This window comes from Protopterus annectens, chromosome 4.part0 (assembly GCF_019279795.1).
Source record: "Protopterus annectens isolate FY-2018-M chromosome 4.part0, PAN1.0, whole genome shotgun sequence".
Lineage (NCBI taxonomy): Eukaryota > Metazoa > Chordata > Ceratodontiformes > Protopteridae > Protopterus > Protopterus annectens.
In genome coordinates this window covers 294,714,943-294,742,014 of record NC_056733.1, presented here as the reverse complement: position 1 = coordinate 294,742,014, position 27,072 = coordinate 294,714,943, and the positions used below count along the sequence as shown (strand labels likewise).

Here is a 27,072-nt window from a genome sequence, read left to right as displayed (position 1 = left end):
CTACCGAGCATCAACAACACCCTGGCAGACCACCTAAGTAGAAACCTGCTGGACCCACATAAATGGCAAATCCAAAGAGTCATTTTTCTGCAAATTACCTTCACATGGGGGACCCCCAGGTAGACCTCTTTGCCTCTCATTTAAATCACCAAGTACAGAAATTCTGCGCCAGGGAGTACCATCACCTGGCCTGGAAGGTCGATGACCTGACCTTCCCTTGGAATACCCTGTTTGTGTATGCATTCCCACCTCTACCTCTCATTCCAAAAGTATTAATCAAAATAAGGGAGGAAAAACCAAGAGCAATACTCATTGCCCCAGACACCATTGCTACTCACTGCTGCGCAGCCCATCTCACCAGCCCGTATCAACTACCTCTAATACCTCACCTGCTATCCTGGGGGGGGAACAGTGCTGCACCCAGACCAGACACTTAAGTTCTCAGCATGGCTTATTCTACCAAAACCAACAAGGAATCTGTGCTAAGCAAACAAGTCCTTGACATCATCAAAGACGCTAGAAGGTCCAGCACCAGAAAATCTTACACTGGAAAATGGAAAAGATTCTGCTCCTGGAGGTAGTCCAAGGGGTCAGACATACATCTGCCCTCCATTCCTCTTATTCTAGATTATCTTGCTGAGCGTCTTAATAAGGGTCTGTCCTTCTTCTCCATAAAGATCCGTGCCTCTGCCATCTCAGCACACTTTGATACAAAACAGCCATTGTTCTCCCACCCTCTTATCAAACAATTCCTTAGAGGAGTCTCTAATATCAGGCCTCCCAGAAGACAGCCCACCCCAGCCTGGGACCTGAACTATGTTTTAGAGAAGCTTACTCTGCCTCCTTTCGAGCCTGAATCATCCTCAGAATTAAAGTACCTCTCTTGGAAGACTGCCTTTCTCCTGGCTATTACTTCAGCCAGGAGAGTGTCAGAGCTTCAAGCTTTAATGGCCGTTGAGCCATTTATCATCTTCCATGCAGGCAGGGTCTCCCTGAGAACCGATCCGTCCTTCATGGCAAACGTGGTTTTGGATGTTACCCTCAACCAGGCTGTCTACCTGCCCACCTTATTCCCTAACCCTTAAAACAAGGGGGAAAGGATACTGCATTCTTTGGATGTGCACAGGCAATTCAAATTTTATCTGGATTGTACAAAGACATTCAGGAAAACTGATCAGCTCTTTGTCAGCTTTAAAACAGGGGCACAGGGGATACCAATAACCAAACAGACCATTTCCAAATGAATAGCACACTGCATCCAATTTTGCTACTCCTTGCATGGAAAATCCCTCCATAGGATCATCAGAACCCATTCCACTATGGCAACCTCTACTTCCACAGCATTCCTTAGACGGGGGTACCCACCAAGGACATCCTGGAAGCTGCTACATGGACTTCAGTCCACACTTTCACCAAACATTACCATCTGAATTCTCAAAAGCTAGGGCAGGGTTTGCGTCTGCAGTTCTGCAGGGCATGTTCACCCAGTCTTAAGTTTCTATCAACCTTCTACCCTTCTCCTCAGCTTTGGGAATCTTCCCAATGGTTAGGACTGCAGCAATGAAAAATGAAGAACATAGCACAGTTGTGCACACTTGCCATAAATTTAGATGTTTGAGTGTATTCACTGCTGCAGTCATGTTTTCCCTCCCTCCTTCCCCCTGATGTCTGCTGTCCTTAGTGAGACATATTTCTATGGGGGTCTCTGACCCCAGGACTACTACTAATTATTAAAATTGGACTTCTTTGGTTGTTGAAGGCAAGAAAAACTGAGGTAATGGCGTCGCCTGCTCTCCTTTATAGCTCGGATGACCTGATGTCACCCAGCAAGCGACAGCAGCCAACGCACAAAACCTTGACTCTGGTATTCGGACCGACTGAGGGCTACCACAGCATGGATAACCCAATGGTTAGGACTGCAGCAGTGAATACACTTGAACATCTATGTTTATGGTAAGTCTACACAACTGTGCTTTTCCTCACAGACAGGCCTCAAAAGGTTTGTGTGGATGACAACAGTTCTGGAAGCATAACTCTGAGCACAAGGGTGGCCAGACAGGAGTCCAATAAATAATCAAATTTGCAGATGACACCACAGTCATAGGTCTAGTCAGGAATGGAGAGGAAACAGCCTACAGAAGCGAGGTGGAGCATCTGATAGGCAGGTGTGATAGCAACAACTTAGCGTTGAATATCAGCAAAACCAAAGAACTGATTGTGGACTTCAGAAGGTGTCCAGAAGCAGATAAACCTCTAGAGATAAAAGAGGTGCCAGTGGATAGGGTCAAGAGCATGAAATTTCTGGGAATACACATCTCAGTGGACTTGTCTTGGTCAGAGCACACCATTTACAAGGTCAAAAAAGCACAACAATGGTTGCACTTCTTAAGGAAACTGAGAAAAGAAAACCTGTCGCAGTCCATCCTCCAAGTATTCTGTAGGGGCACCATCGAGAGCGTCCTAACCAACAACATCATAGTCTGGTATGGGAATTGTAATGTCTCTGACTGTAGGGCTCTCAGGGGAGTTGTAAGGGTAGCATGGAAAATCATTGGTTCTTCACTTTCACCTTTGGAAGACTTGCATGAGACTCGCTGCATAGGAAGAGCCAGAAAGATAACCAGTGACTTTACCCAATCTGCAAATGGCATGTTCTCTCGCCTCTCCTCGGGTAGAAGATACAGAAGCATGCACTGTAAGACTTCCAGGCTGTACAACAGTTTTTTCCCCTTATCTGTTAGACTGTTGAACTCTGACAGGCGAACCAGAAGAAAGTCACTCCTTCGTCTTCAATCACCTAGGCACGTAAACATCTGTCTTCATACATGTTCATACAAGTGCAGTATAGATGGTCAATGTCTGTATTTGAATTTGCAGTTCTGTCTGCCCTTCACGTTTATCCTTATACAAGAAATTCAGTAGAGTGCAATATAAACTGTGTAATATCTGTATGTTGTTGTATTTCTATTTATATATGTTATGTTTTTGTGATGTGAAATTACTTTTTTACTAAAATATTTTTCTGTATGTATGTCCTTGCACTGGGAACGAAGCAGTACAATTTCATTCAGCTGCACTGTGGTGTAGATTTTATTGGCAATAAAGTTTACTTTAACTTCTCATTATGTTGACAGAGCTAAAAATTTTAATTGGTCAGTCATAAGTAGTAGCGATCTCTCCTGTACAGGAATATTGCCTTCATATGGAAGATCACTTTGTTTACATCTGCTCTTTGGTTTATTTTTCTTAAAGTGCTTAAATCAACTTAAGATCTTGTAGCCTGCTGTACTTTCAGTAAGAGAACCAGAAGGTGTGCAAGTCACCCACATTATAGAGAATGACATGACAAGGAAATTGATAGCGGGGTGGTGCATGGCTACTTCTCATAGAATGCCTGTCAAGTTAGAAACTCCATTGTCTTAGTCTTTGACAGCTGAGTTGTTGTTTTGTTGAGGATCTTCTGCAAGAAATGTGCTAGAATACTGTTTAACTGTGCTTTTTCTTTTTTTCAGGATGATGTGGGAAGTGTGGCTTCCAATTGTAAGAGAAATAGTTAATGATTGGCAGCCACGGAACTGTAGTCCAATGGTAGATTTTCTGGATGCCTGGGTGACTCTTATCCCAGGGTGGATACTAGAAAATGTTATGGATCAGCTTATTTTCCCAAAGCTACAGACTGAGGTAAAAAAAAAAATGCTTTTAAATTTAAACTCAAACCCAATAGCTGTTGCTTTCCCATGCTAATTTTATACCACATACATATGAACACTGCTACTGTACATAATAAATGATAAAGGTGGTGTATCCGAAGTATGCAAAAACAAGTTCTAGACTATAGAATCCAGAGTTTAAAGTACAGATGCAAGTGCTGGGCTTTGAACTTGTCAGATTATAGAGGTAACTACTTACTATATGTAATGTAGTGGCTGTTGACTTCATCTTTTCAGATGCTGTTTGGAAATTAGTTTGTCATTAGTATTTGGTAAGCTTTCAGGTAAATATAACTTATCCCAGTCTCACTTTTTGGAGTCTATAGTTTTAACATTTGAAAAAAGGTCCTGCATGATGTTCTTAATGTTTCATTGTTGCAGTCATTACATTTGGGTTATCTGCTTGCAGTAGCCCTCAGTCTGATTAACAAAGTCTTGGGTCCTGCGTCGGTTGCCGTCCCTTCTTCCATGATGTCAGGTCGTCAGGGGTATAAAACATGCATCCGACGCCATTACATCAGTCTTTCTTGCCGTGTAGTGCCCGAAACCAAAGCAGTTTGCAAGTGCCGGTCGTCCGACTCCTGAAATTTTCGTTTTTGAGTTTCAGAACCGAAGTCTTCAACTAAAGCTAAGTACCCCGTTGAGGAAACTTTTTCTTGCTCCTTACCAATGTCAGTAAAAGTTAATAATTGCATTACTTATGAAAAGCAAATACCTCATAAAGTTTTTCATTTGTACTGTATTCCTTGCCTAGGCCCTGACCATGACGTACCTTGCTGTCTGTTTTGTGCTTTATTTAATCAGCACACTATCCATCGTCGGTATATTTTTGCCACTAAATATTTCAGTTCTGTTTAATTATCCAGAAATGTCGTCGGATAGCCATCCAACTAGAGGGATTTTGAAAAAATGCAAAGATAAAGACAGAGACAGGCCGCTGAGGTCCAAAACTGCCGACGACGCTTCTCTTAAGCCAGTCGCTAGTTTGCCGGTACTCAGTGAGGTGCTTTCACAGCCCCTGATACCCGCTACTTCTGATTCACAGGCCTCTACTGAGACCCATTCTGAGTTCGGTATGCTGCGAGATGCTTCAGCTGTTGAACTCGCGGATGTCTCTACCTTGGATGGGTCCAGAGCCGCTGTGCAGGCACCAGCTTCTGAGGGTATATTCAGGCCTACAGACTTGCATATTAAACCGACGCCTCCTTCTTCATTTAGACCTAAATCTCAAACCATGCCTAAAAAAACGACGCCCAGGCCACATGCTCAGGCCTCTATGCCTAAAAAACAAATGATAAGAATGGCTGAAGATCTTATAACTCTAATCAGGGGAAGCCAACCTCCCCCTTCTAAGAGACCTAGGACTGAAGTTGTTTATGAATCTTCTAACCAGGATTCTGATTTTTCTGATGATCTGGATTTGCCCTTATCTACTTATGAGGATTCTGATGCAGAGGACTCTATTCCCTCTGCTTCCCCTCCAGAGGATTTTTCTTTTGGTGAAACCTTACATAATCTAAGGGTGCATTACCACTGGGAAAGCCAGAATTTTTCTGATTCAAAAAAGAGGCTTGGGAATTTCTTACTCCTGCCTCAGCATAGACCTTTAGCTATTCCTCCTGTACTAGACATTGTTGATGATGCTTTTTCGGAATCTAGTTTGGCCCCTGATTCTTTGTCTCCTGCTGCCAGAAAACCTGAAAGATATTACAGGGATCCCGATTCACACAAGTTCCTTTTTAAAAATCCTATTGCGAATCCAGAGACTATTTCACATGGACCCAAGGGCGTTAGGGCTTCTTCTGCTAAAAATCCTACCGCTTCTGATAGAGACTCCAGGGCGCTGAATAGATGGGATAAGAAGGTTTACACTTCTGCAGCCATGGCCATTAGGGCTTTAAACTGCCAATTTCATATGTTAAAGTATCAGCAACGTGTTATTGGATTGCTTAAACAGAAATGATGTTGATTCCTGACTGTGCGGAAAATAAAGAATTGCAGGATTTAATGCAGTCTGCTGAACAGGTTGGAAAACATACTTTGCAATGTGGATTTGATTCATTAGAGTCTTCTTGCAGGGCTGCTGTTACTGGGTCTGTGCTCAGAAGGCATGCTTGTCTTAAGGAGCAATCTTTGCCTGATCATGTTAAAGCTAAATTGTTGGATGTTCCCTTAAATCAGGATCGCCTGTTTGGCAGCAAGGCTGAGAAAGTTCTTAAAATGATGGAAGATAAAGCTAAATCTATGTAAACTGTTAAAGATTTCTTACAAGTTCAGCCTCCTAGATTTAGTAGGCACTGGCCCTCTAAGAATTGGTCCTTTCCAACCCCTTCCAGGTCTTCTCAAACCAAACCCAGACACAGCAGAAACCCCAGGTTTCAGTTCCAGGGGACACACAAGACTAGCAATGGGGGGTTTCCGCAACCAAAACAGGGAGTAATAAGACTCCTCCCTATGGAAAACTGTCTCAATTACTTGCTTTTAAAACTTCCAAGCACTTCCCAACTGAATGCTCCTTTAAGTGGAAAGATTGGTCTGCAGGCCAAAAACTGGGAACTCTTTACCCAGGACAAAATGGTTTTAAATAGTGTTCCAAGGATACAGATTTCACTTCCACACCTTAGCAACACCTAGTGGGTGGCCAGATCTACCCCAAAATCAGTAGGCAGAGGCCCAAAATCAAGTACTCTCTCTCTTAAGCATGGGGCTATTCATTTGGTACCAGAAGAGGAAAAGGGACAAGGTTTCTATCTGAGACTTTTTCTGGTACACAGTAAAGGCAATACATGGCGTCCTATCCTGGACCTATCTACTCTAAATACCTTTCTGGTGATTCCAAAATTCAAGATGCTGACTCTTCACCAGCTGCTTCCTATGCTAGGCAAAGATGCATGGTTGACAACACTAGACTTAAAAGAAGCATACCTGCACATCCCTATCAGGGAGTCTTGCAGAAGATACCTATGCTTCAAAGCAGGCTACATGCACTATCAGTTCTCTGCACTGCCCTTTGCCTTATCTACTGCACCCAGGGTATTCACAAAGTGCCTAGCTCCAGTGATTGCATTCTGCAGGCAAAGAAATATTCAAATATATCCATACCTGGACAATTGTCTAATTCAGGCAGAAAGCCAGGACATACTTTTGAATCATCTGGCCTTTGTTCAAAGAGTACTGACTTGTCTGGGGTACACCTTAAACGAAAAGAAATCACACCTGGTACCCTGTCAACAAATTATATTCCTGGGAGCAAGCTTGAATACAACTTCCCAGATGGCTTTCCTCATGTCAGAGAAACTGACTCATTTGGCAGCCTACTTCAAACAAGTGGCCACAAAAACCCAGTTATCTGCAAGGCAAATACTGCAAGCCTTGGGGTTCATGGCCTCCTGCATTCTTCTAATTCCATATGCAAGGCTGCATATGAGGAAACTGCAATGGTATCTCAAAAGCCTATGGTGTCAACATTCACAGGATCTAGAAGCTATGATTCCTATCATACATTGCCTACGCCTAGAGTTCCTTTGGTGGGCAGAGGCCTGCCACCAAAACAAGGGACTACCATTCACACTACCCCCTGCCGCCTAAACCGACACATCAGACTATGCATGGGGGGCTCACCTGGCATGGAAGTGCATTCAGGGCAAATGGAACCCAAGTCAAATGCACCTACACATAAATCAAAAGGAAATGTATGCTGTACAGAATGCTCTGACAGCCTTCAAGGACCACATTCTTCCAGGACAACTAATGGTAAAGACGGACAACACCACGATCATGTGGTACATAAACAAGCAGGGGGGTACACACACTTACCCCCCCCCCCCCCCCCCGCAGCCTAGCCATGGCATTGTGGAACTCAGCCTTGAGCTACCAAGTGAATCTACAAACTCAATTCCTGCCAGGAAAACTAAATTTATTTATTTATTTTTTATTTTACATTTGTTGACTGGGATAGTCCGACTGGATATATGTCCATTTTCAGCGGAGGCCTGGGGAGAAAAGCTCCAAGGTTAACAGTAAAAAACACAGAGACAATTTAGAAAAAAGTAGGTGCATACATTCATTTGCACATCAATAACAATGGTAGTTGCAGTAGTAACGTACATACAGTGGATACATACATAGTAGTTACATTGCTTGCAGAGGTTAAATTACATACATATTCAGACTTGATCAGTTACAAATACTGGGTAGAAATATTTTGTATCTTGACATTCTGGCTAACGCCGATAATTGAGGTTCCCTTCCTGTTATAGGACTGTACTCACTAAGATTGGTGGAAGGACTAGACCTATTTGGTATGAAACTAGTATACTTAAGATGAGACATGAAGTAGTGATGTAGAGAGAAATCCTAGTTGGGTCTAGAGCATGGGCATAACCAGTGTGATTTGAGGTGACTCTCAAGGTTTTTTTGAATATAGCTAAGGATGGTTGTAATGTCAGGTCTGTTGGTACACAGTTCCATGTTTTACCAACAGAGTTGACAAATAGAGAGTCACCAGCAGAGTGGTTTGCTTTGACCGTTTGAACCAGTAGTCTGGTGGAGGATCGGAGTGGGCAATTGTTGTAGGGGGTGATTATATTTTTTAATGCTGGGGGGTTTTCTGGGCAGTAAAGAACTTTATGTGTTACTACTAGTTGATTGAACTGTAGTAAGTTGGGAAGTTCCATCCTTCCTAAGAGGTTTAGATTGATGCAGTGATGGGTCCGGTATGGTGTGTCGGCAGCAAATCTAGCAATCTGGTTATAGCAGGTTGCTAGTTTATTAAGATCGGATTTGTTCAGGTTGGAAAAAAGAAGTGAGGCATAGAGAAGGGTAGATAGTAGTTGGGATCGGGCAATTGCGGCTCTAGCTGGTGGTGTGAGGAATGATTTGATACTGTATAGTGACCCGCGTTTTTTATGGACTGTTTTTATGATTTGATTTATGTGTATGTCAAACCTGAGCTTATTGTCCACTATAATACCTAATAGTTTGGTTTGGGCTTCTGGGGAGATGATTGTGCCATTGTTTGCTATTATGTTCAATGGTGTTGTTGGGGACCTACTTGTGGGGGAGAATATAAGCAGTTTGGTTTTGTTAGGGTTTAGAATCAGGCGTTGGTTTGAGAGCCAGTTTTCAACTGTGTTGAAGGTGTTCTGGGTTAAGGTAAGTAGGTTAGCAGGTGAGGTTGCAGAGCAAATTAGAGTGGAGTCATCTGCATATTGTATGCAGGTAGCATCTGGGATGGCTGTATGGAGGTCATTGGTAAAGAGAGAGAAAAGAAGAGGTCTTAATATGGAGCCCTGGGGAACTCCTAGTGTGATGGGGAGGCTGGATGATAGCTTGGTTTGCCAAAGCACTGCCTGTTGCCTACCATTTAGATAGGATTCAAACCATTGGAGTGCATGATTGTTTAAAGCAAAGGACTTTAAGGTTCTCATAAGTATTTTATGGTCTACCATGTCAGAGGCCTTGGATAGAGTGAGAAAAAGTGCAGAGGATAGTTTATTGTTGTTCCGGTTTTGGTTTATGATGTTTGAGAATGAAAGGAGGGCTGAGGTGGAACTATGATTTGGCCTGAAACCGTGTTGTGTATTGGAGAGAAGTTTGTTGTGGGTGAGATATTGCATAAGTTGCATGTGTATACACTTTTCCATGATTTTAGCTAGTGGAGACAATATAGCGATAGGCCTGTAGTTTGACAGTTCAGTAGAACTGCCTCCCTTGTGAAGAGGTATAACTTAGGAGATTTTCCAGATGGTGGGTACGGTGGCTTGAGATAGAGTCCGGTTAATCAGTATAGAGACTGTGTATGCTATAGCATCTGCAGCTTTTGTAAGTAGTCTACAGGGAGTAGATCAGCAGCTAGAGTTGTGGGTCTCAGTTTCTTAAGTATGGTCGCTATTAGATGGGCAGGTACAGGTAGGAAGCTAAACGGTGTTTGGGTATTGGTAGGGGCTAAGCTTGGATTAGGGCCATTAGGGGTGAGTTTGCTGGCCAGAGATTGGATAGTCTCTGTGAAAAAAGGTGTTAGCTGTATTTTCAGAAGATTTATCGTTGGCGATTTGTGGGGGGTGGGGTGGTAGTTTGGCCTGGGCATAGGAGTTTGTTGAGCACAGCCCAGAACCTTTGAGGTCCATTTTGGTGGGTTTGTTGTAGGTGGAAGTAAAAGTCCTTTTTATCTAAGGTTATAGATTTTTTGGTGTCATTTCTTAGTTGTCTGAATTTAAGTTGATCATTGGGGTTTTTTGTTATTCGGTAGGTAACCCTCACCTTATTTCTTAGTGTGATTTTCTTTCTTTGGTGTCTTTGGTGATCCATGGTGCAGTATTAACTTTGGTTCTGACTGTACGAGTGGGAGCATGGGAGGTGAGAACAGTAAGGAATTTATCATTAAAGTATGAGACTGCATCATCTAGGGGGAGATTCTTTAGGGCTGACCAGTTACAAGCTTTAAGTTCGTTATTAAATTCATTAAGGTTGAAGTTCCTATGGCTTCTAATAGTCCTGTAAGTGGGCTTTCGGGAGTAGTTTACCTTAAACTTTATTATATAGGTGAGGCAATGGTCACTGTGGTCATCAGGTAAAGTACTAGATGTATAGTACTGTGGGGGGTTGTTAATGAGTATCTAGTCAAGGGTACTATCTTTTTGGTTGCATTTACTTGTCCTAGTAGGAAGGGATATAGTCTGGGTAAACCCATGTAGGTTTACATGGGTTGTGGGGGTTTCAGTGGAACAGGTGTTCCAATCAATGTTAAAATCCCCTAGTATGATGGTTTCTTGTGGATGGGTAAGGGATAGCCAGTTTGAGGTGTCCAAGGGTTTCTGTGTTCTTACCTGGGGGAATATAGCCACAGACTATGTTTATGTTTTTGTTGCTGTTAATTTTTAGTTTGGCGATGAGAATTTCAGCATTGTTGATTTGGGGGTGGGGTGACAGATAAGTCAGATTTGTAAAGTATGGCTACCCCACCACCCTTTCTTGAGGAACGGTTCATACATAAATGTGGGTATGTACATAAATGCATTGGCAGATGGACTACACAGAAACCTCGTGGACCCACACAAGTGGAAACTGGAACCAAGGATTTTCAACATGTTGACAAGCAAATAGACCTGTTTGCCTCCCCCAGAACCATCAATTGGACAAATTTTGCACAAGGATTCCCCACAAACTAGCTTGGAAAGTGTATGCTCTGTCCTTCAGCTGGAAAAACCTATCAGTTTATGCTTTTCCTTCTCTGCCTCTGCTCTCCAAGGTACTACTAAAGATCAAACAGGACAAGCCAAGGACGATTTTAATTGCACCAGACTGGCCATGCCAGCACTGGTACCCCATCCTGCGCAGCGTGTCATGCTTGGCCCCATGGCACCTGCCTCAGACTCCTTCCCTGTTGTCTCAGCAGGAGAACCAGATTCTGCACCCCTCAAGTGCAAACCCTGAACCTAGCAGCCTGGCTAATTACCTAATATCTCCTTTACCACCCCTCAGTAAATCAGTGATGGATATCATTTTAGAGGCTAGGAGGCCTAGTACTAGAAAATCTTATGCTGCAAAATGGAAAAGATTTTGTATCTGGAACCAATCTCAAGGGATGAGCGCAGCAGTGCAATTTACCTCAGATTCTTCAATATTTGACTGAGATGCTTCATAAGGGCTTGTCCTTTTCCTCCATCAAAATTCATGCCTCAGCCATTTCAGCTCATTATAGCACAGAGCCTCCCCTCTTCTCTCATCCACTGCTCAAGCAGTTCCTCAGGCGAGCCAAAAATGTAAGGCCACCGAGGAGAGCTCCAACTCCAGCTTGGGACCTTAACTTTGTCTTGGAGAAACTCACTCTTCCTCCTTTCAAGCCAGCTGCTACTGCAGATTTAAAATTCCTTTCCTGGAAAACAGCTTTCCTTTTAGCAATCACGTCTGCAAGAAGGGTATCTGATTTACAGGCCCTTATGGCAGTGGAGCCTTTCATCATCTTTCATGTGGACAGGGTGTCCCTCAGAACCAATCCCTCCTTCATGCCCAAGGTGGTATCCAGTGTGGCTCTTAATCTGTCCATTCATTTGCCTACCTTCTTTCCTAACCCACAGAACAAAGGGGAATGGATACTGCACTCCTTAGATGTGCACAGACAACTTAGATTATACTTGGACAGGACTAAACCTCAAAGGAAATCTGAACAACTGCGGGTGGCATTTGCTGCAGGGACAGAGGGGAAAGCTATTTCAAAGCAAATCATTTCAAAATGGATAGGCCACTGCATTCATTTCTGCTATAAGCACCATGGAAAACCTATCCCACAGGGCATCAGACGCCATTCAACCAGGGCTGCATCTTACCTCTACAGCCTTTCTCAGTGGCGTCCTTACAAGGGACATCCTAGAAGCTGCTACCTGGAGTTCTGTACATACTTTCACCAAGCATTATCATTGTCAATTTTCTCTAAATCCAGAGCTGGTTTTGCCACTGCAGTCTTGCAGGACCTTATAGCTGGTCCTAATTCTATTTAAGTTCCTCCTCCCAACCTTAGCTTTGGGAATCTATCCATATGTAGTGACTGCAACAGTGAAACACGAAGAACATAGTACAGTTGTGTACACTTACCTTAAATGTAGATGTTTGAGTGTATTCACTGTTGCAGTCCTTGTTACCCTCCCTCCAGCCCCCTTTCTTCTTTTGGCTATGCCTCTGCTCTCAATTACTATGCTCAAAAAGCTTTTTGGTGTATTTGCTTTTTGGTTGGAGGTATATCCCTGTATTATAGATTTAATTGCTTCCCATTAGGGGGCACCTGACATCTGGGGCAAGAAAAACTGATGTAATGGCATCGGCTGCATGTTTTATACCCCTGGTGACCTGATGTCATGGAAGAAGGGACAGCAACTGACGCAGAACCCAAGACTTTGTTAATCAGGCCGACTGAGGGCTACTGCAAGCAGATAACCCGAATGTAATGACTGCAACAGTGAATACACTCTAACATCTACATTTATGGTAAGTGTACACAACTGTACTTTTTGTTACTGGTGTACTAGGTTTTATTGCTGCTCTTGCATACAACTTTCATCTTAAGCATCAGCTTACCATCGTGACTAGTGATGGTTTAAACTAGTCCATCATCTTCTATCTCTAACACTTTAAGCCCTTGAGGACTTGGGCACATTGGTACTTAAAACTTTCATAAAGTATTAAACAGCTCCCTTTTTACCATATTTCTGTGTGTGGAAGGATCCCTCTCCAGATCTGTCTTTCTTCATGTAAGTAAAGTTGCATCTGCTGTCTCTCCTAGGATGCTGTTTAGTTTGGGAATGTTTTATTGTTCCTTTTTTGAGGATATTGCTGGAGTTCCCTGTTTATTCAGTGCTTTTGCCCTTCCACTCACTTCCAGTCTTTTTATCTTTGATCTTAAGGTTAGTTGTATGATGTCCTTCTTTAGTTTTTCAAACAGTTGGGTTATGTTGCCAAATAACCTGGACATCCGGCCATGGCAGAAAAGCCAAAAGCTTCCATGGAGCCATATGTTCAATATATTACCTAAGCCCATGGGCATAAGGGTACATAAATAGATGAATGAGTGTAAATCCTCATATTATTTCACTGGCAGTCTAAATACAGGTCTCACATCATTGGCTTATTCTACGCATGGTCATTGGCACAGTTTGCCTTCACTGGTACAGTTAAGTGTGCTGTTGGTGAACCTTCCTTAATTTTCTCTCTTGCATTGCTGTATGTTGCTGTATTAGATGTCAGCTAGGAGGGGAAAGTGCAGTTGCAGTAGGCAGATTCTGTTCAAGGAACTCCACTCTCAGTGCTTCTTCTGTTTAGGTGGAGAGCACGACTGTAAGAATTGTGAAGTCTGTCAGTCCTTTGTCCTAAAGACCGTATGAGTAAGGCTTCCATATCTTAAGTCCTGTGTAGAGATCCAGCATCTTAATCACCTTGTCCATACAAAGATGGCAGACCCTTCCATTTTCACTCTTGAAATTCAGGTCCCTTAAGAGTGCACATCGACAGCATTACTGTCATGTGGTACATAACTAAGCATGGGAGCACCATATGCTATCATCTGTGCAGACCAGCTCATTTGTTATGGGAGCTGGCCACAAAAGCAGACCTGTTTCTCCAAGTGATTTGCATTGCCTCGTAGGACAATGTCCTGGCAGACTTTCTAAGCTTTTTAACAGATCAAGGGAAGATCCCCACAAATGGATGCCAAGCAGGGAGATCTTCCTAAACATATTACACAACTGAGTGGATTCTACAGATAGATATATTTCCTTCCAATGACAACAGCTTCCTCTTTTTTTTTTTAGCTCCAGGATATACTGTCTCCAAGCTTGGAAAACAGATGCAATGTTTTGTCTTTGGAAATGGAGGTTCTTATTTGCCTTCCCTGCACTTCCTATTCTTCCCAAGAAGTTAGTAAAGATTCAGAGTGACAACCCAAAGATTTTACTGGTGACCCTGATTTGGCCTTGGCAGCACAGAATCTTCCTTCTCTACCACCATCCAAGGGCCATCACCACAAGTTACCCTTCAGAGTGGACTTGCTCGCATAACAGAAGGGCTCATTCATTCATCCTAAGTTGTAATCCCTCAATGTGGCGTTATGGATGATAGGAATCTGATCCCTTTTAGTCACTAATTTTCTGAGTATGTACTGCAGGATCTTCAGGAGGAAGTAAACCTGCTTCCAGGAAATATTACATAGCCAAGTGGAAAATACTTTTTATCTGGTGTCATGCGCATGAGCTGGACTTGGTGCAGTTGTGGTGTCATGTGCATGAGCTGGACTTGGTACAGTTGAACACCCCAGTGATCTTCTATTTGTGTGAGCTGTTGAAATCTGGCCTGGCATACTAAAAACGCACCTTTCTGCCATCTTTAGTTGCCTACCTCTGAATCCTCCTCTTCTGTCCAGAGTAGAGGTAAAATAATTCTTAAAAGGTATTTCACCTAAAACTTGATAGGAAAGCTATCCCACCTGTTTAGGACCTCAACTTTGTGCTGGAAAAACTCCCCCACCCTAATTCTGAACGATGAGTGTCTGCCTGTCTCAGATTATGTACTTGGAAGACCATTCTTCTGGTAGTCTTTACCTCAGCTAGGCGAGTCTGTGAACTATAGGCTGTTATGGCAACCCCTCACTTCCTTAATTTTCATAAAGAACAGTGGTGTGTCCTTGAGGGCCAGTCCCACTTTTATACCTAAAGTGGCAAATGATCTCTCTCTCAAATAGGTCAAAATCTTCCCACCTTCTGTTGTAATCCACAAAATAAGAGAAAGGATTTTGCATTATCTTGTATATGACTAAGGATATCCACAGTGTTAAACTCTTAGCTTAGAGGGTTTCTCTGTATTTATAAGTGTTAGGCACATATCTTTGAATGTATTACTGCTCAATATCTGAGTTATTTGGCTTCTACTACATACCCACAATCACCTGCATTACTAGCTGAGTTAAGCAAAAACTTACAGTGTTAAAGACTGTACCGCATTTTATTTTTCTGTCTATTTAATTGTTTCATTGAATATTGTGGTCTGTGTCTCTCTCTAGTTATTTTTCTGTTTAATTGTTTCATAGAATACTGTGGTCTCTCTCTCTCTAGCTGCAGTTAGTTTCCTGCCCTCCCTCCATGTTCTTCTTCTGGTGTTAATCCTGGTGGCTTTGGAATTGCCCGCCCCTCCTGTAAATTTGTGTTTGAACACTCCTCCTGGGTCTATCTCATTTGCTCACTCAACCAAGTACAGTGAGCATGTTTTAACTTCAGACACTTCCTACCAGTCCCATCTTTTCAGCTCTATCCCAGCTCAATTCCAGTCTAGTGTCACTAGCTCATTCTACCTAATGCAGAGAGAACATTTGTGAAGGGCAAGCCACTTAGGTCCTTAATTTTGAATCATCTTCTATTTCTCTTTTCTCCCTTTCCACGTTCCAAAAAAAAAATTCTAAGCTTCTTTTCCTGCCTTTCCTATAACTAGTCTAGTCCAGATACAGATTTGTTGTGACCAGGACTGTTTGTAAGCTTCTGAGCCCCCCCAATCCTTTCTGTGTTGGAGGGAGGTCTTCTAGCTTATCTACTGCAAGAGTGGTTTCTGGCCCAGGAATTGTAGTTTATTGGCCGTTTAGGCAGTTTTTCCATCTCTTTCAACTTACTGGTTTAAAAGCCTGCATTTGCGCTAGTTTCCCATCTTTCCTGTAACTAGTCTAGTCCAGGTACAGATTTGCTGTATCCAGGACTGCTTGTAAGCTTCTGAGCCCCCTAAGCCTTTCTGTGTTGGAGGGAAGCCTTCTAGCTTATCAGTGGGAGTGATAATCACTAGGTAGCCTAGTAACCACAAGATCCAGGTACAGATTCTTAGTTTTAGCACTTGAATTTGCTTATTCATGCTCAGCACTTGTTCAGAACTTGTTGTTAGCACTAAATAAGCTGCAAATTACTGCAGCACTCACCCTTCCCCTTTACTTAATTTCCTCACTTGCGTAGAGAAAAACAGCTATTATACTCACTTCCCTCACTTGTCTAGAGGAAAGTAGTTTTCTATTCAGGCATGTTCAAGGGTCAGCTCCCAGTCTTTCTCCTGTCTATCTGATGAATCTGGGCATCTTGGGGCAATGTAGCAATTGCCTCATGTACACAGACAACCCTCTCCTCCTACCACCCAACACCACAACATGTGAGAGATGCACTTATGTAGCCAAACTGGAGGTAAAGCTCTTTCCAACCAAGACTGAACTTGACAGTCAAGAGGAGAAGGTAAAAACTTGCACCACACCCCACTCATCACATAGTCCCACTAAACCTACTCCACCAAAATCCACACATAGAAACACAAAAGCATTCGCGGAGGCTCTCGATAATAATCTGCTCAAGCAACAGAGACCTCCAAAGCAGAAACGCAACAACCTCCACACCCCAACACAACCCAAATGACACATAGCCCACAGACTCAGTGTGCCAATAAACCACAACCCATAGGGCAAAACAACATACCCAACACACTAGCCATTGGTGACTCTATAGTCAGGCACACTGATGTCCCACTCACCAGGCTAAACAAGGAGAAGGTTACTGTCAGCTGCCTGTCAGGTGCCAGGATCCGACACATAACCCACGCACTCAGGTCACTTCACAACAAGTACAAATATGACTCTGTCATTGTCCGTGTTGGTGTGAACGACCTGAGATGTACCTCTCTGGACTACATGAAAAGAGACCTGGAAGAGCTCTCCAGTCTTGTAGCCCAGGCAGGTATGACCCTAGCCCTGAGTAACATCCTGCCATCGCCTAGAATGATACCGCAGTACAAGGGCAAAATGATTGACTTCAACAGTTGGCTAAACTTTTGGTGTAATTCTAAGGGGTTCCAGTGTCTGTCAGTCTGGGACGACATAGTTGACAGACCACAATGCTTAGCCAGAGATGGCCTGCACCTGTCGCCCCTGGGATTCTGGATACTGGCTAAGGGTCTTGCCGCCCCTGTAGTGCCATTTTTAGGCAAGGTTCAAATGACAAATTCAGCACCATAACAGGAACTGGCAAGCAAAAACAGAGGGTAATGCTACTCAATACTAGAAGTCTCAATCTCAAAATGCACTCACTCGAAGCACTCCTTAAAATGGAGAACATCGATATCTGTGCAATGACTGAGACCTGGTTCAAGGCTCTAGAGAGCACCCCTGCATTACCAGGCTATAACTCATACCACACTTTTCGGCCATCTAACCTGGACCAGAATACAAATGCGGACGTGTGTCCATATTCATTAAGGATATCCACATCTCCAGGCTAGTTGCGCAACATAATGCATTCGAGGTTATCCAAGTGCAACTAACTCTGGGCAAAACTGAAATCCAAATTGTAGCTTGCTACAGCTCCCCACCATGCCCCAGGATTCCCAATCCTCTTTTCTTGATATACTGGAAAATATTAGGGTTCAGCCAAACACCCTAATAATGGGCGATTTCAACTACCCCACCGTTAACTGGGAAAACTACCAACTCCTTCGCTCAATGCTTTCTGGAATTCATAAATTCCAGTGCCCTGGATCAGTTTATCCACATCCTACCCCCACCCGTCATTAAGGAAACCACGGTAAAAAATTTCTCCAAAGCCAACTTCATGCTTCTTAAGACAGAAGTGGCGAACTTCATGACACCCTTCCGCATGGACAATAGAGTTACGACTGCTGAATCCTACACAAATGCACTTTATAAGCACTTGTACGAGTGCATGGATCATGCTATCCCATACAGAACCAAGACACTATCCTCCAAAAAAAGGAAGCCAAATTGATGGCCCCCTGCCATAAACTCTGCAACAGAAGCAAGAAAGTGTTGCAAAAGTGAGTAAAATCCCATGAGTGGAGGAGCTCCCTGGTCAGCCTCAGTAAGAAGCTGAGATCCCTTATAAGATCCTCCAAAGCTAGCTACGAAAACAAAATTGCCACTGATTCTAAGAGCAACCACAAAGCATTCTATAGCTATGTCAAGAATCTCAATGGCAACACCCAGATCTGCTCTGAGTTACAGTATAACGGCATGAAAATTACAGAACCAACTGATATTGCCAACTTCTTGGCAGATAGGTTCAGTTAAACCCCCCCCCTCACACCCTAAAGGGTCCATATCTATACAGGAAGAGTGCAGCGTCCCTATAATCACATCTATTCAGGTAAAAGCTGCACTCTCTGAAACCAAAAACACAGTATCCATGGGACCAGACAGCATCCTAGGCTGCGTTTTACATGAACTTCAGAATGAACTGCCTTCCCACCTAAGCACCATGTTCAATCATAGTCTCACATCAGGCTTTGTGCCCACTGAATCACACACAGCAGCAGTTATCCCACTCCACAAAGGGGGAGCCGCCCACTGATCCCAGGAACTATCACCCTTATTAGCCTGATGAGCCTGATCTGCAAGGCCATGGAACGTATCATCATGGAAGTTATAAACAAAGACATTGGTAACCTCCAAACTCTGGACACCACCCAGTTCGGGTTTGTGAAAAGCAGATCATGCCCTCTGAACCTGATCGACTTCTTTGAGGCAGTCACCAAAGCAGTAGACGAGGGTAAGGTAATTCACATAGCCTATCTTGACCTTGCCAAGGCTTTCGACACCATCCCCCATTCTGGAATTATAGCTAAACTCCCTAAACTAGTTATAAATCCCTATGACACAAGATGGGTTGCCAACTGGCTCACTGACAGAACCCACACTGTAAAAGTTGCAGACACTAAATCTGACTTCAAACCAGTGACAATTGGAGTACCACAGGGTTCAGTCTTGGGACCTCTCCTGTTTTGTATGTACTTTTCTGAAGTACAGACTAACACAGAAGGCCTCTGGCTAATGAAGTTCACAGATGACTGCAAACTAGGAGCCATAGTCGAGTCCCCAAATGATGTGGACATCCTACAGAAGGGTCTCACTGAGACAGATGCCGGGTGTCAGAGGCATGGTCTCAAGCTCAATTCCAAAAAATGCATGGTCATCCCCTTTGGTAAAAACTCTGTACCCATGAACTACTACTTAAACAGCAGTCTACTTAACACCAAATGTGTGATAAGAGACCTTGGGACCCAGGTGGACAGTAGTTTCTCCTTTGATAATCACATCACCACAGTAGTCAGGAAATCCTTCTTTGTGGCACGCCTCATCAGAAAAGGGTTCTTATCCAGGAAAAAAGAGGTCATTGTTCCCCTCTACTCGGCACTCATTAGACCCATTATAGAGTACATTCCCCTTTTGGTATGTACCTCACAAGACAGCAGCTGGAAAAGCCACAGAAGTACCTCACAAGGAGGATTACTGGCCTCAAACAGATGCCCTACACTGACCGTCTCAAAAAAATCCAGCTTTACTCTGTAGCATATCGCCTACTCCGTGGAGATCTCTGCCTAACATATAAAGCTGTGTTAAACCCAGAGCTGTTGGACATGTTACACCTAAAGAAGTCTCAATCCCTCCGAGCTGCATGCTCTAGGGACCTAAGCCTTGTCACCACAATAAACAGGACATGCTGGAGGGATAGATTCCTGTCCCATAGACTTCCTATACTCTGGAACAAGCTACCCATCTATGTCAAGCAAAGTTCCTTATTAGCACTCTTCAAGAAAAATCTTGATGAGTGGATGGGAAATAGGAAATACACCCAGGGGATCACTTTTGTGGCTCTGCTCGACAGGGGCACAGAAATTAACTTTCTTGGGTGGCGTAAGCCAGGGAACCTTGTCGGTTAGGCTTACTTAGGCCCTTGGGACGATAGCCTAGTACCTACCTAAGAACAAGTCTGAGCAATTATTTGTCTCCTTCCAGTATTCTAAGTTATTGAATCCAGCATCTAAGCAGACTGTTGCTAAATGGATTTCTTAATACATTTCTTTTTGCTATGTTCAGCCTGGTAAACCCATACCCTTTCCAGCCAAGGGATATTCTGCTAGAGCAGTGGCTTAATCTGGAGCCTTTTACTGGGGGCGGGGTGGGGTGGGGGTTAACTCTATAACTATCCTAGAAGCAGCTACTTGGTCTTCTGTGCATACTTATACCAAACACTGCAGAGTGTATACTTTTTTTAAATCCGGTGATGCTTTTGCCTGGTCAGACCTCTCTGGATTACTGGACAGATTTTCTTCGTGTTTCACTGTTGCAGTAATCACATTTGGGTTATCCCTGCCAGGGTAGCCATCAGCCGGCCCGAATACCAGAGGCTTAGTATTTCTGTCAGTTGCTGTCACTTCAGGACTGACTTCAGGTCATCTGTAGTATAAAGTAAGGCAGCCGATGCCATTACATCAATCTTTCTTGCCATGGAGCCCAAAGCAGAAGCAGTTTGCACGAGTGCCAGTCATCTGCTATCTGTGTTTTGTCTTCTGAATTGAAGCTGTAGTCTTCTAAAGCTAAGTACCCCATTGGAGACCCTTTTTTCTTGCCCTAACTGATGTCAGAAAAAGTTAACAACGGTCTCGCCTGTGGAAACCCAATAACCCACCGAGACTTTCATTATTACTGCGTCACTTGCTTAGGTCCAGACCACTACGTCCCTCGCTGTCGCTTTTGTGCTTTGTTCAACACCAGAACTATATGTCGTCGGGCCCTTATTGTAGCTACATATTTTCAGTTACAGTTCTCGAATTCCGATATGACTTCGGTAAGCCATCTGACAGCAGATCTTCTGAAAAAACATAAGGATCAAGATAGAGACAGACTGCACAGGTCCAGACCTACCGACGATGCTTCTGTTAAGCTAGTCATCAGTTCTCCGGTCCTCAGTGAGGTGCTTTCGCAGCCCCTGATGCCCGCTTCTGTGGATTTGCTGACTGCTACCGAGACCTTTTCAGAGTCCGCCATGCTGCAAAACTCTTCGACTAGGGATCCCGTGGTTGTCTCTCCCCTGGATGGGTCTGCTGAGAAGGCACGGGCTTCTGCAGAAGTACTTCTCACTACCGATTCTCAACACAAACTGATGACTTCTTTCGCGTCTACCGTTCTTTCGAAAATGACCGAGTCTCTAAGGCCCAGGGTATGAACCACACCCAAGAAACAGATGAACCACTCTCAGGCAGCTGTTTCCTTGCCTCAGTCTCAAATGCTTAAAATGGTGGAAGACCTTATCATGAAAAGCCAAGCTACCCCTTCCAAAAGAATTCGAGATCTGTCCCCAGTAGTTTGTCTGAACAGGAGTCTGATGACTTTGATGCATCTGAAGATGAAGACATGCATCCCCTTTCTGCTTATGAGGATTCTGATGCAGAGGATTCCTTTCCCTCAACCTCTCCACCTGAGGACTTTTCCTTTGGGTAAACCCTTCATACCTTAAGGGTGTATTTCCATTGGGAATGTCAGGACTACCCTTAGTCTAAAAAGAGACTCAGGGAATTCTTAGATCTTCCACAGCACAGACCCCTGGCCATTCCCCCAGTCCTAGATGTTGTTGATGATGTTTGCCTGGAATCCAGTTTGACTCCTGACACCCTACCTCCTGCACCCAGAAAACTTGACAGGTATTACCGAGTCCCTGACTCACAAATGTCTTTTCAAAAATCGTACTGCTGACCCTGAGGTAATTTCTCAATGGCCTAAAGTTGTTAAAGCAACCTGTGCTAAGAAATCCACCCCCTCTGATAGGGATTCCAGAGCACTAAACAGATGGGGTAAAAAAGTATACACCTCTGCTACTCTTGTTGTCGGAGCACTAAATTGCCAGTTCCATATGCTAAAATTTCAGCAACATACCATGGAACTCCTCAAACAAAAAGTGTTTTCCTTTCCTGCTTAAGAAGAATCTAAAGAGTTACAAGAGTTAATGCATTCTGCAAGTCAAGTAACTAAACACACCTTACACTGTGGTTTTGATGCTCTAGAAGCTTCTTGCAGGGCAGCAGTCATCGGTTCTGTCCTTAAAAGGCATGCATGGCTTAAGGAACAGCCCTTGCCAGACCATATTAAATCTAAATTGTTGGATGCACCCTTGGACAAAGACAACTTATTTGGCACTAAGGCAGAGGAGGTCTTAAAAAAGATGGAAGAAAAAGCTAAATCTGTGCAGACAGTTAAGGATTTCTTACAGGTCCAGCCACCCAGGTTCAGTAGGCATTGCCCGTCCAAGCACTAGTCCTTTCCTGCTCCCACCAGGTCAGTTCAACCCAGACCCCGTGGAAGCAGACCACCCAGACAGCAGCCACAGGGAATGCAGAGATAAAACAGTGGAATTCCTCCACTTCAAAAACAGGGAGTTGTAAGCCACCCCTCATGGTAAGAACTCACAATGACTCTCTACCACCCCCTCCCTCTGCCCACCTTTACTTATCCTTAGGAGGAAAACTGTCCTTTCACACAAGCACCTGGGCCACCATTACCAGCGACCGTTGGCTCCTCAACATAGTGCCCCAGAGATATAAATTTTCTTTCCACACTCTTCCAATCCCAGAAGGATTCTCAAATCTACCTCCAAACTAGTGGGTAGAGGCTCAAAATTAAGTCTTTCTGTGCTCTCTATGAGGGCAATCAAGCACGTTCCTGCAGAACAGAAATTCCAAGGTTTCTACTCCAGACTTTTTCTGGTACCCAGAAAAGAGGGCACCTGGCGCCCCATTCTCGGTCTATCCATTTTAAATGCCTTCCTGGTGATACCAAAATTCAAAATGCTCACCCTCCAGCAACTGCTACCCATGCTCTCCAAGGATACTTGGCTGGCCACCTTAGACCTAAAAGAGGCCTATCTCCACATTCCTGTCAGGAAATCATGCAGGAAATAGCTATGTTTCAGGGTAGGATCTCTGCACTTTCAGTTTTCTGCACTTCCCTTTGGCTTATATACGGCCTCCAGAGTTTTCACAAAATGTCTGGCTCTGGCCATTGACTTTTGCAGACAAAGGAATATCCAAATTTACCCATATTTAGACGACTGCCTAATTCAGGTGGACAGGAAAAGCTGCTCAAGCACCTGGCCTTTCTAAATTCCCTACTGACCTCACTATCAACAAAAAGAAATCCAAACTAGTACCTACCCAAAGGATTATATTCCTGGAAGCAAGCCTGGACACGGCATTCCACATGACATTCCTTACACCAGAAAAGCAAACATACCTGACAGCCTACTTCTCTCAAATAGCCAGCAGACCCCAGTTATCTGCAAGGAAAATCCTGCAAGCTTGCATTCTACTCATTCCATTTGTCAGACTGCTTATGAGGAAACTTCAGTGGTACCTAAAAAGCCTTTGGTGTCAACACTCTCAAGAACTGGAAACTCTTATACCCATGATACCTTGCCTCAGGAAAAATTTTCCTGGGCAGCAGCATGCTCCCACAACAAGGGACTACTTTTCTCACCACCCCCTGCCAACCAGACCCTCACCACAGACGCATCAGACTATGTCTGAGGTGCAAACCTGTAGGGCAGGTGCATACAGGGCCAATGGAGCCCATAGCAAATCCATCTGCACATCAACTAAAAAGAGATGTTAGCTGTCCAGCACACATTGACAGCTTTCAGGCCCCTTCTCTCCCATGGGCTCTCCTGATCAAAACAGACAACACCACTGTGATATGGTATATCAACTAGCAGGGAGGGATTTACTCCTACCCTCTATGAAGGCTACCCATGACCCTTTGGCACACAGCCTCTGCCATGAAGCTACACCTGTTGGCACAATTCCTGCCAGGTTCTTTAAACTCTATGGCAGATCACTTAAGCAGAAATCTTCTAGACCCACATGAGTGGCAGCTAAACAAAAGAACCTTCACCCTAATAACTCAGAAATGGGGCACCCCGAAGGTTAACCTCTGCTCCCACACCAACCATCAGCTCAGCAAGTTCTGCACCAGGGAGCATCACAACATGGCTAGGAAAGTGGATGCCCTGTCCTTCCCCTGGGCCAGTCTCTTAGTCTATGCCTTTTCTCCACTACCTCTCATTACCAGGGTACTGCTCAAAATAAGGGAGGAAAAACCAAAGGCAATTCTTATTGCTCCAGACAGCCTCATCAGCACTGGTACCCACTGCTGCGCAACCTGTCCCCACTGCCACCATGGCATCTCGCTCAGACCCCAACCCTCCTGACCCAGAGGGAAGGAGAATTCATGCATCCCCAGTTGCAGACCCTCAATTTCGCAGCTTGGCTTATTCCCTAACCACTGATCAATCTGCCAACCTCAGTAAACAGGTACTAGATGTTATACATGAGGCCAGACGCCCTAGCACTAGAAAGTCTTATGCTGGCAAATAGAAAAGGTTCTGCACCTGGATTCAGACTATGGGAGGTGATACAGCACAGCCCTCCCTCCCTCCCTCTCATCCTGGATTACCTAGCTGACCTGCTACACAGTGGTCTCTCTTTTTCCTCTATTAAGATTTATGCCTCTTCTATCTCTGCTCATTTCCCCACTGAGCAGCCCCTTTTCTCACACCCTCTGATCAAACAATTCCTAAGAGGGAGCTAGCAACTTGAGGCCACCCAGAAGAGCACATACCCCAGCTTGGGACCTTAACTTTGTGTTTGGAAAAGCTCACCCTGCCCACCTTCGAACCAGCATCTTTAGCAAAGTTAAAATTTCTCTCCTGGAAGACATATTTTCTTCTGGCCATCACTTCAGCCAGAAGGGTCTCTGAGCTACAAGCACTCTTGACTATGGAGCCCTTCATCATCTTCATGCTGACAGGGTTTGTGTCAGGACTAACCCATCCTTCATGCCCAAAGCGGTGTCCAGTGTGGCTCTCAACCAATCCTTTCATTTGCCCACTTTTTTTCCTAACCCACAGAGCAAGGGGGAAAGGATCCTTCACTCTCTAGATGTGCACAGACAGCTCAGATTATATCTAGACAGGACTAAATCATTCAGAAAGTCTGATCAATTGCTGGTTAGCTTTGCTGCGGGGGCAGAGGGCAAAGCCATCTCCAAACAAACAATTTCTAAATGGATAGCACACTGCATCCATTTCTGTTACAAGCAACACGGAAAGCCTCCCCCTAAGGGGGTCAGGACTCACTCCACCAGAGCACCAGAGCAGCCTCCACCTCTGCAGCTTTCCTCAGAGGAGTCCCCACTAGGGACATCCTGGAGGCTGCCACCTGGACATCTGTTCACACTTTCACCAAACATTACCACCTGCCTCTCTTCTCCAAATCCAGGGGATGCTTTGCCACTGCAGTCTTGGAGGGCATCCTAGCCAGCCCCTAGTCTCCTTGACTGCCTCCACCCTTTTCCTCAGCTTTGGGAATCAACTGAAATGTGATGACTGCAACAGTGAAACACTAAGAACATAGTACAGTTGTGTACACTTACCATAAATGTAGATGTTCGAGTGTATTCACTGTTGCAGTCCTGGTTTCCCTCCCTCCATCCCCCTCTTCTGTCTCTGTCTCTCTCCTTACAAGGGACATTTTAGTATTTACTTTCTACTGGTGGGGTTCTTCCATCATAACCTGGCTCCCACTTGGGGGCTCCTGACAGTGCAAGAAAAACTGATATAATGCCGTCGGCTGCCTTACTTTATACTACTGATGACCTGATGTGAGTCCTGAAGTGACAGCAGCCGACGCAGAATTACTAAGCATCTGGTATTCGGGCCGGCTGAGGGCTAACCTGGCAGGGATAGCCCAAATGTGATGACTGCAACAGTGAATACACTTGAGCATCTACATTTGTAGTAAGTGTACACAACTGTACTTTCTATTTCTCCTCCAGTACCATCACATTTCATAAGCTTTGGGAATTACCCCACTCTTTGGAATACCAAAACAGTGATCAGTAGGACATCTACTGTTATGTTCTTTCCCGATTGTATTATGATCTTCCTTAAATCATTGTTGCAGTATTCCTTTCCCATCCTACCTTCCCTTTCTGTTATGCCTCCTTTCTCTTCCCCATAGACCAAGGAGACCACTGTCATTCTGCTTCTCTCTTCTTAGCTGATCATTTTATTTTGCTGCTCAAGCCTCTACAGTCTTACTGACTTGGAGATAGTGTGATGATCTCTGATATGGCCACTTATGCACCTTTTTACCCATTTGTTTAGGTCATATGTTAGACATGTGACCGTATGGAAGGATTTTGGCTTTTGTAACCTGACCTGACCTGACATCCAGGTTATTTGGTGCATTAACCAATCTGTTTGGAATACAGCAGCAATGATCAGTAGGACATCTACTGTTGCAGTAAATTCGTTCACAGCTGTACTTCTTGTTAGCTGACTTTCTGCACCAGCCATTTTCTTCCTTACGGACTTTTACGTTTTGGAGTTAGCAGCAGGTTTTTGACTGTTTTGGAAATCATGTATCTGTGCATGACTATGTTGTCATACATCTGTGTTTTAACCTAAATGTGAAAGATCCCTTTTGGGGTGTATTGCCAGTTGTAGTCTTGTTTGTCTAATTTGAATGCCAGTGGTAGTTTTTAGAACAGAAGATTTTTTTTTTACCTTACTTAGCCTTTCTTCTAACAGATGCTTCCTTAGCCTTATTTGATGTAGTAGATGCTGGTGTCCATCTCTGCATGACCAGTAGTAGGGTCCCTATATGTTGTTCTGGAGTGTAAGGAGCTTACTATATGTGGTTCTGTCTTTGATATCAGTTGAGATCATACATATCTCAGTCTGCTTTTTTAACACTGTGGTGGCACTTTTGGTCCTATCTTAGTCTCTTTCTTAGACTCTGTCGTAAATTTTTAAGGACAGCCTAAACGTTTTATTCCTAAATGGTTTTCTTTCTTAAGAAATATGCCCTTAGCCTTGTTAAATCTTTAGATGTTGATATTCACCTGCACATAATTTGATGATCTCTCCTTGTGTTTGGCTTTGAGCTGAATGGAACTAGAATGTTCTTAGAATGTTCTTAGAATGTTCTTCATACTGATCACTGCTGCAGTAGC

General features: G+C 44.0%; 1 protein-coding gene across 1 annotated transcript in view; it reads left to right on the top strand.

Moving 5' to 3' along the window:
* Window positions 1–27,072, top strand: part of TFIP11 (tuftelin interacting protein 11) — a 725,612-nt gene that overhangs the window by 333,027 nt on the left and 365,513 nt on the right. The window contains exon 9 of the mRNA XM_044068282.1: window positions 3,513–3,681. Within this exon, the coding sequence (XP_043924217.1) occupies window positions 3,513–3,681 (169 nt within the window). The remainder of the gene's footprint in view (window positions 1–3,512; window positions 3,682–27,072) is intronic.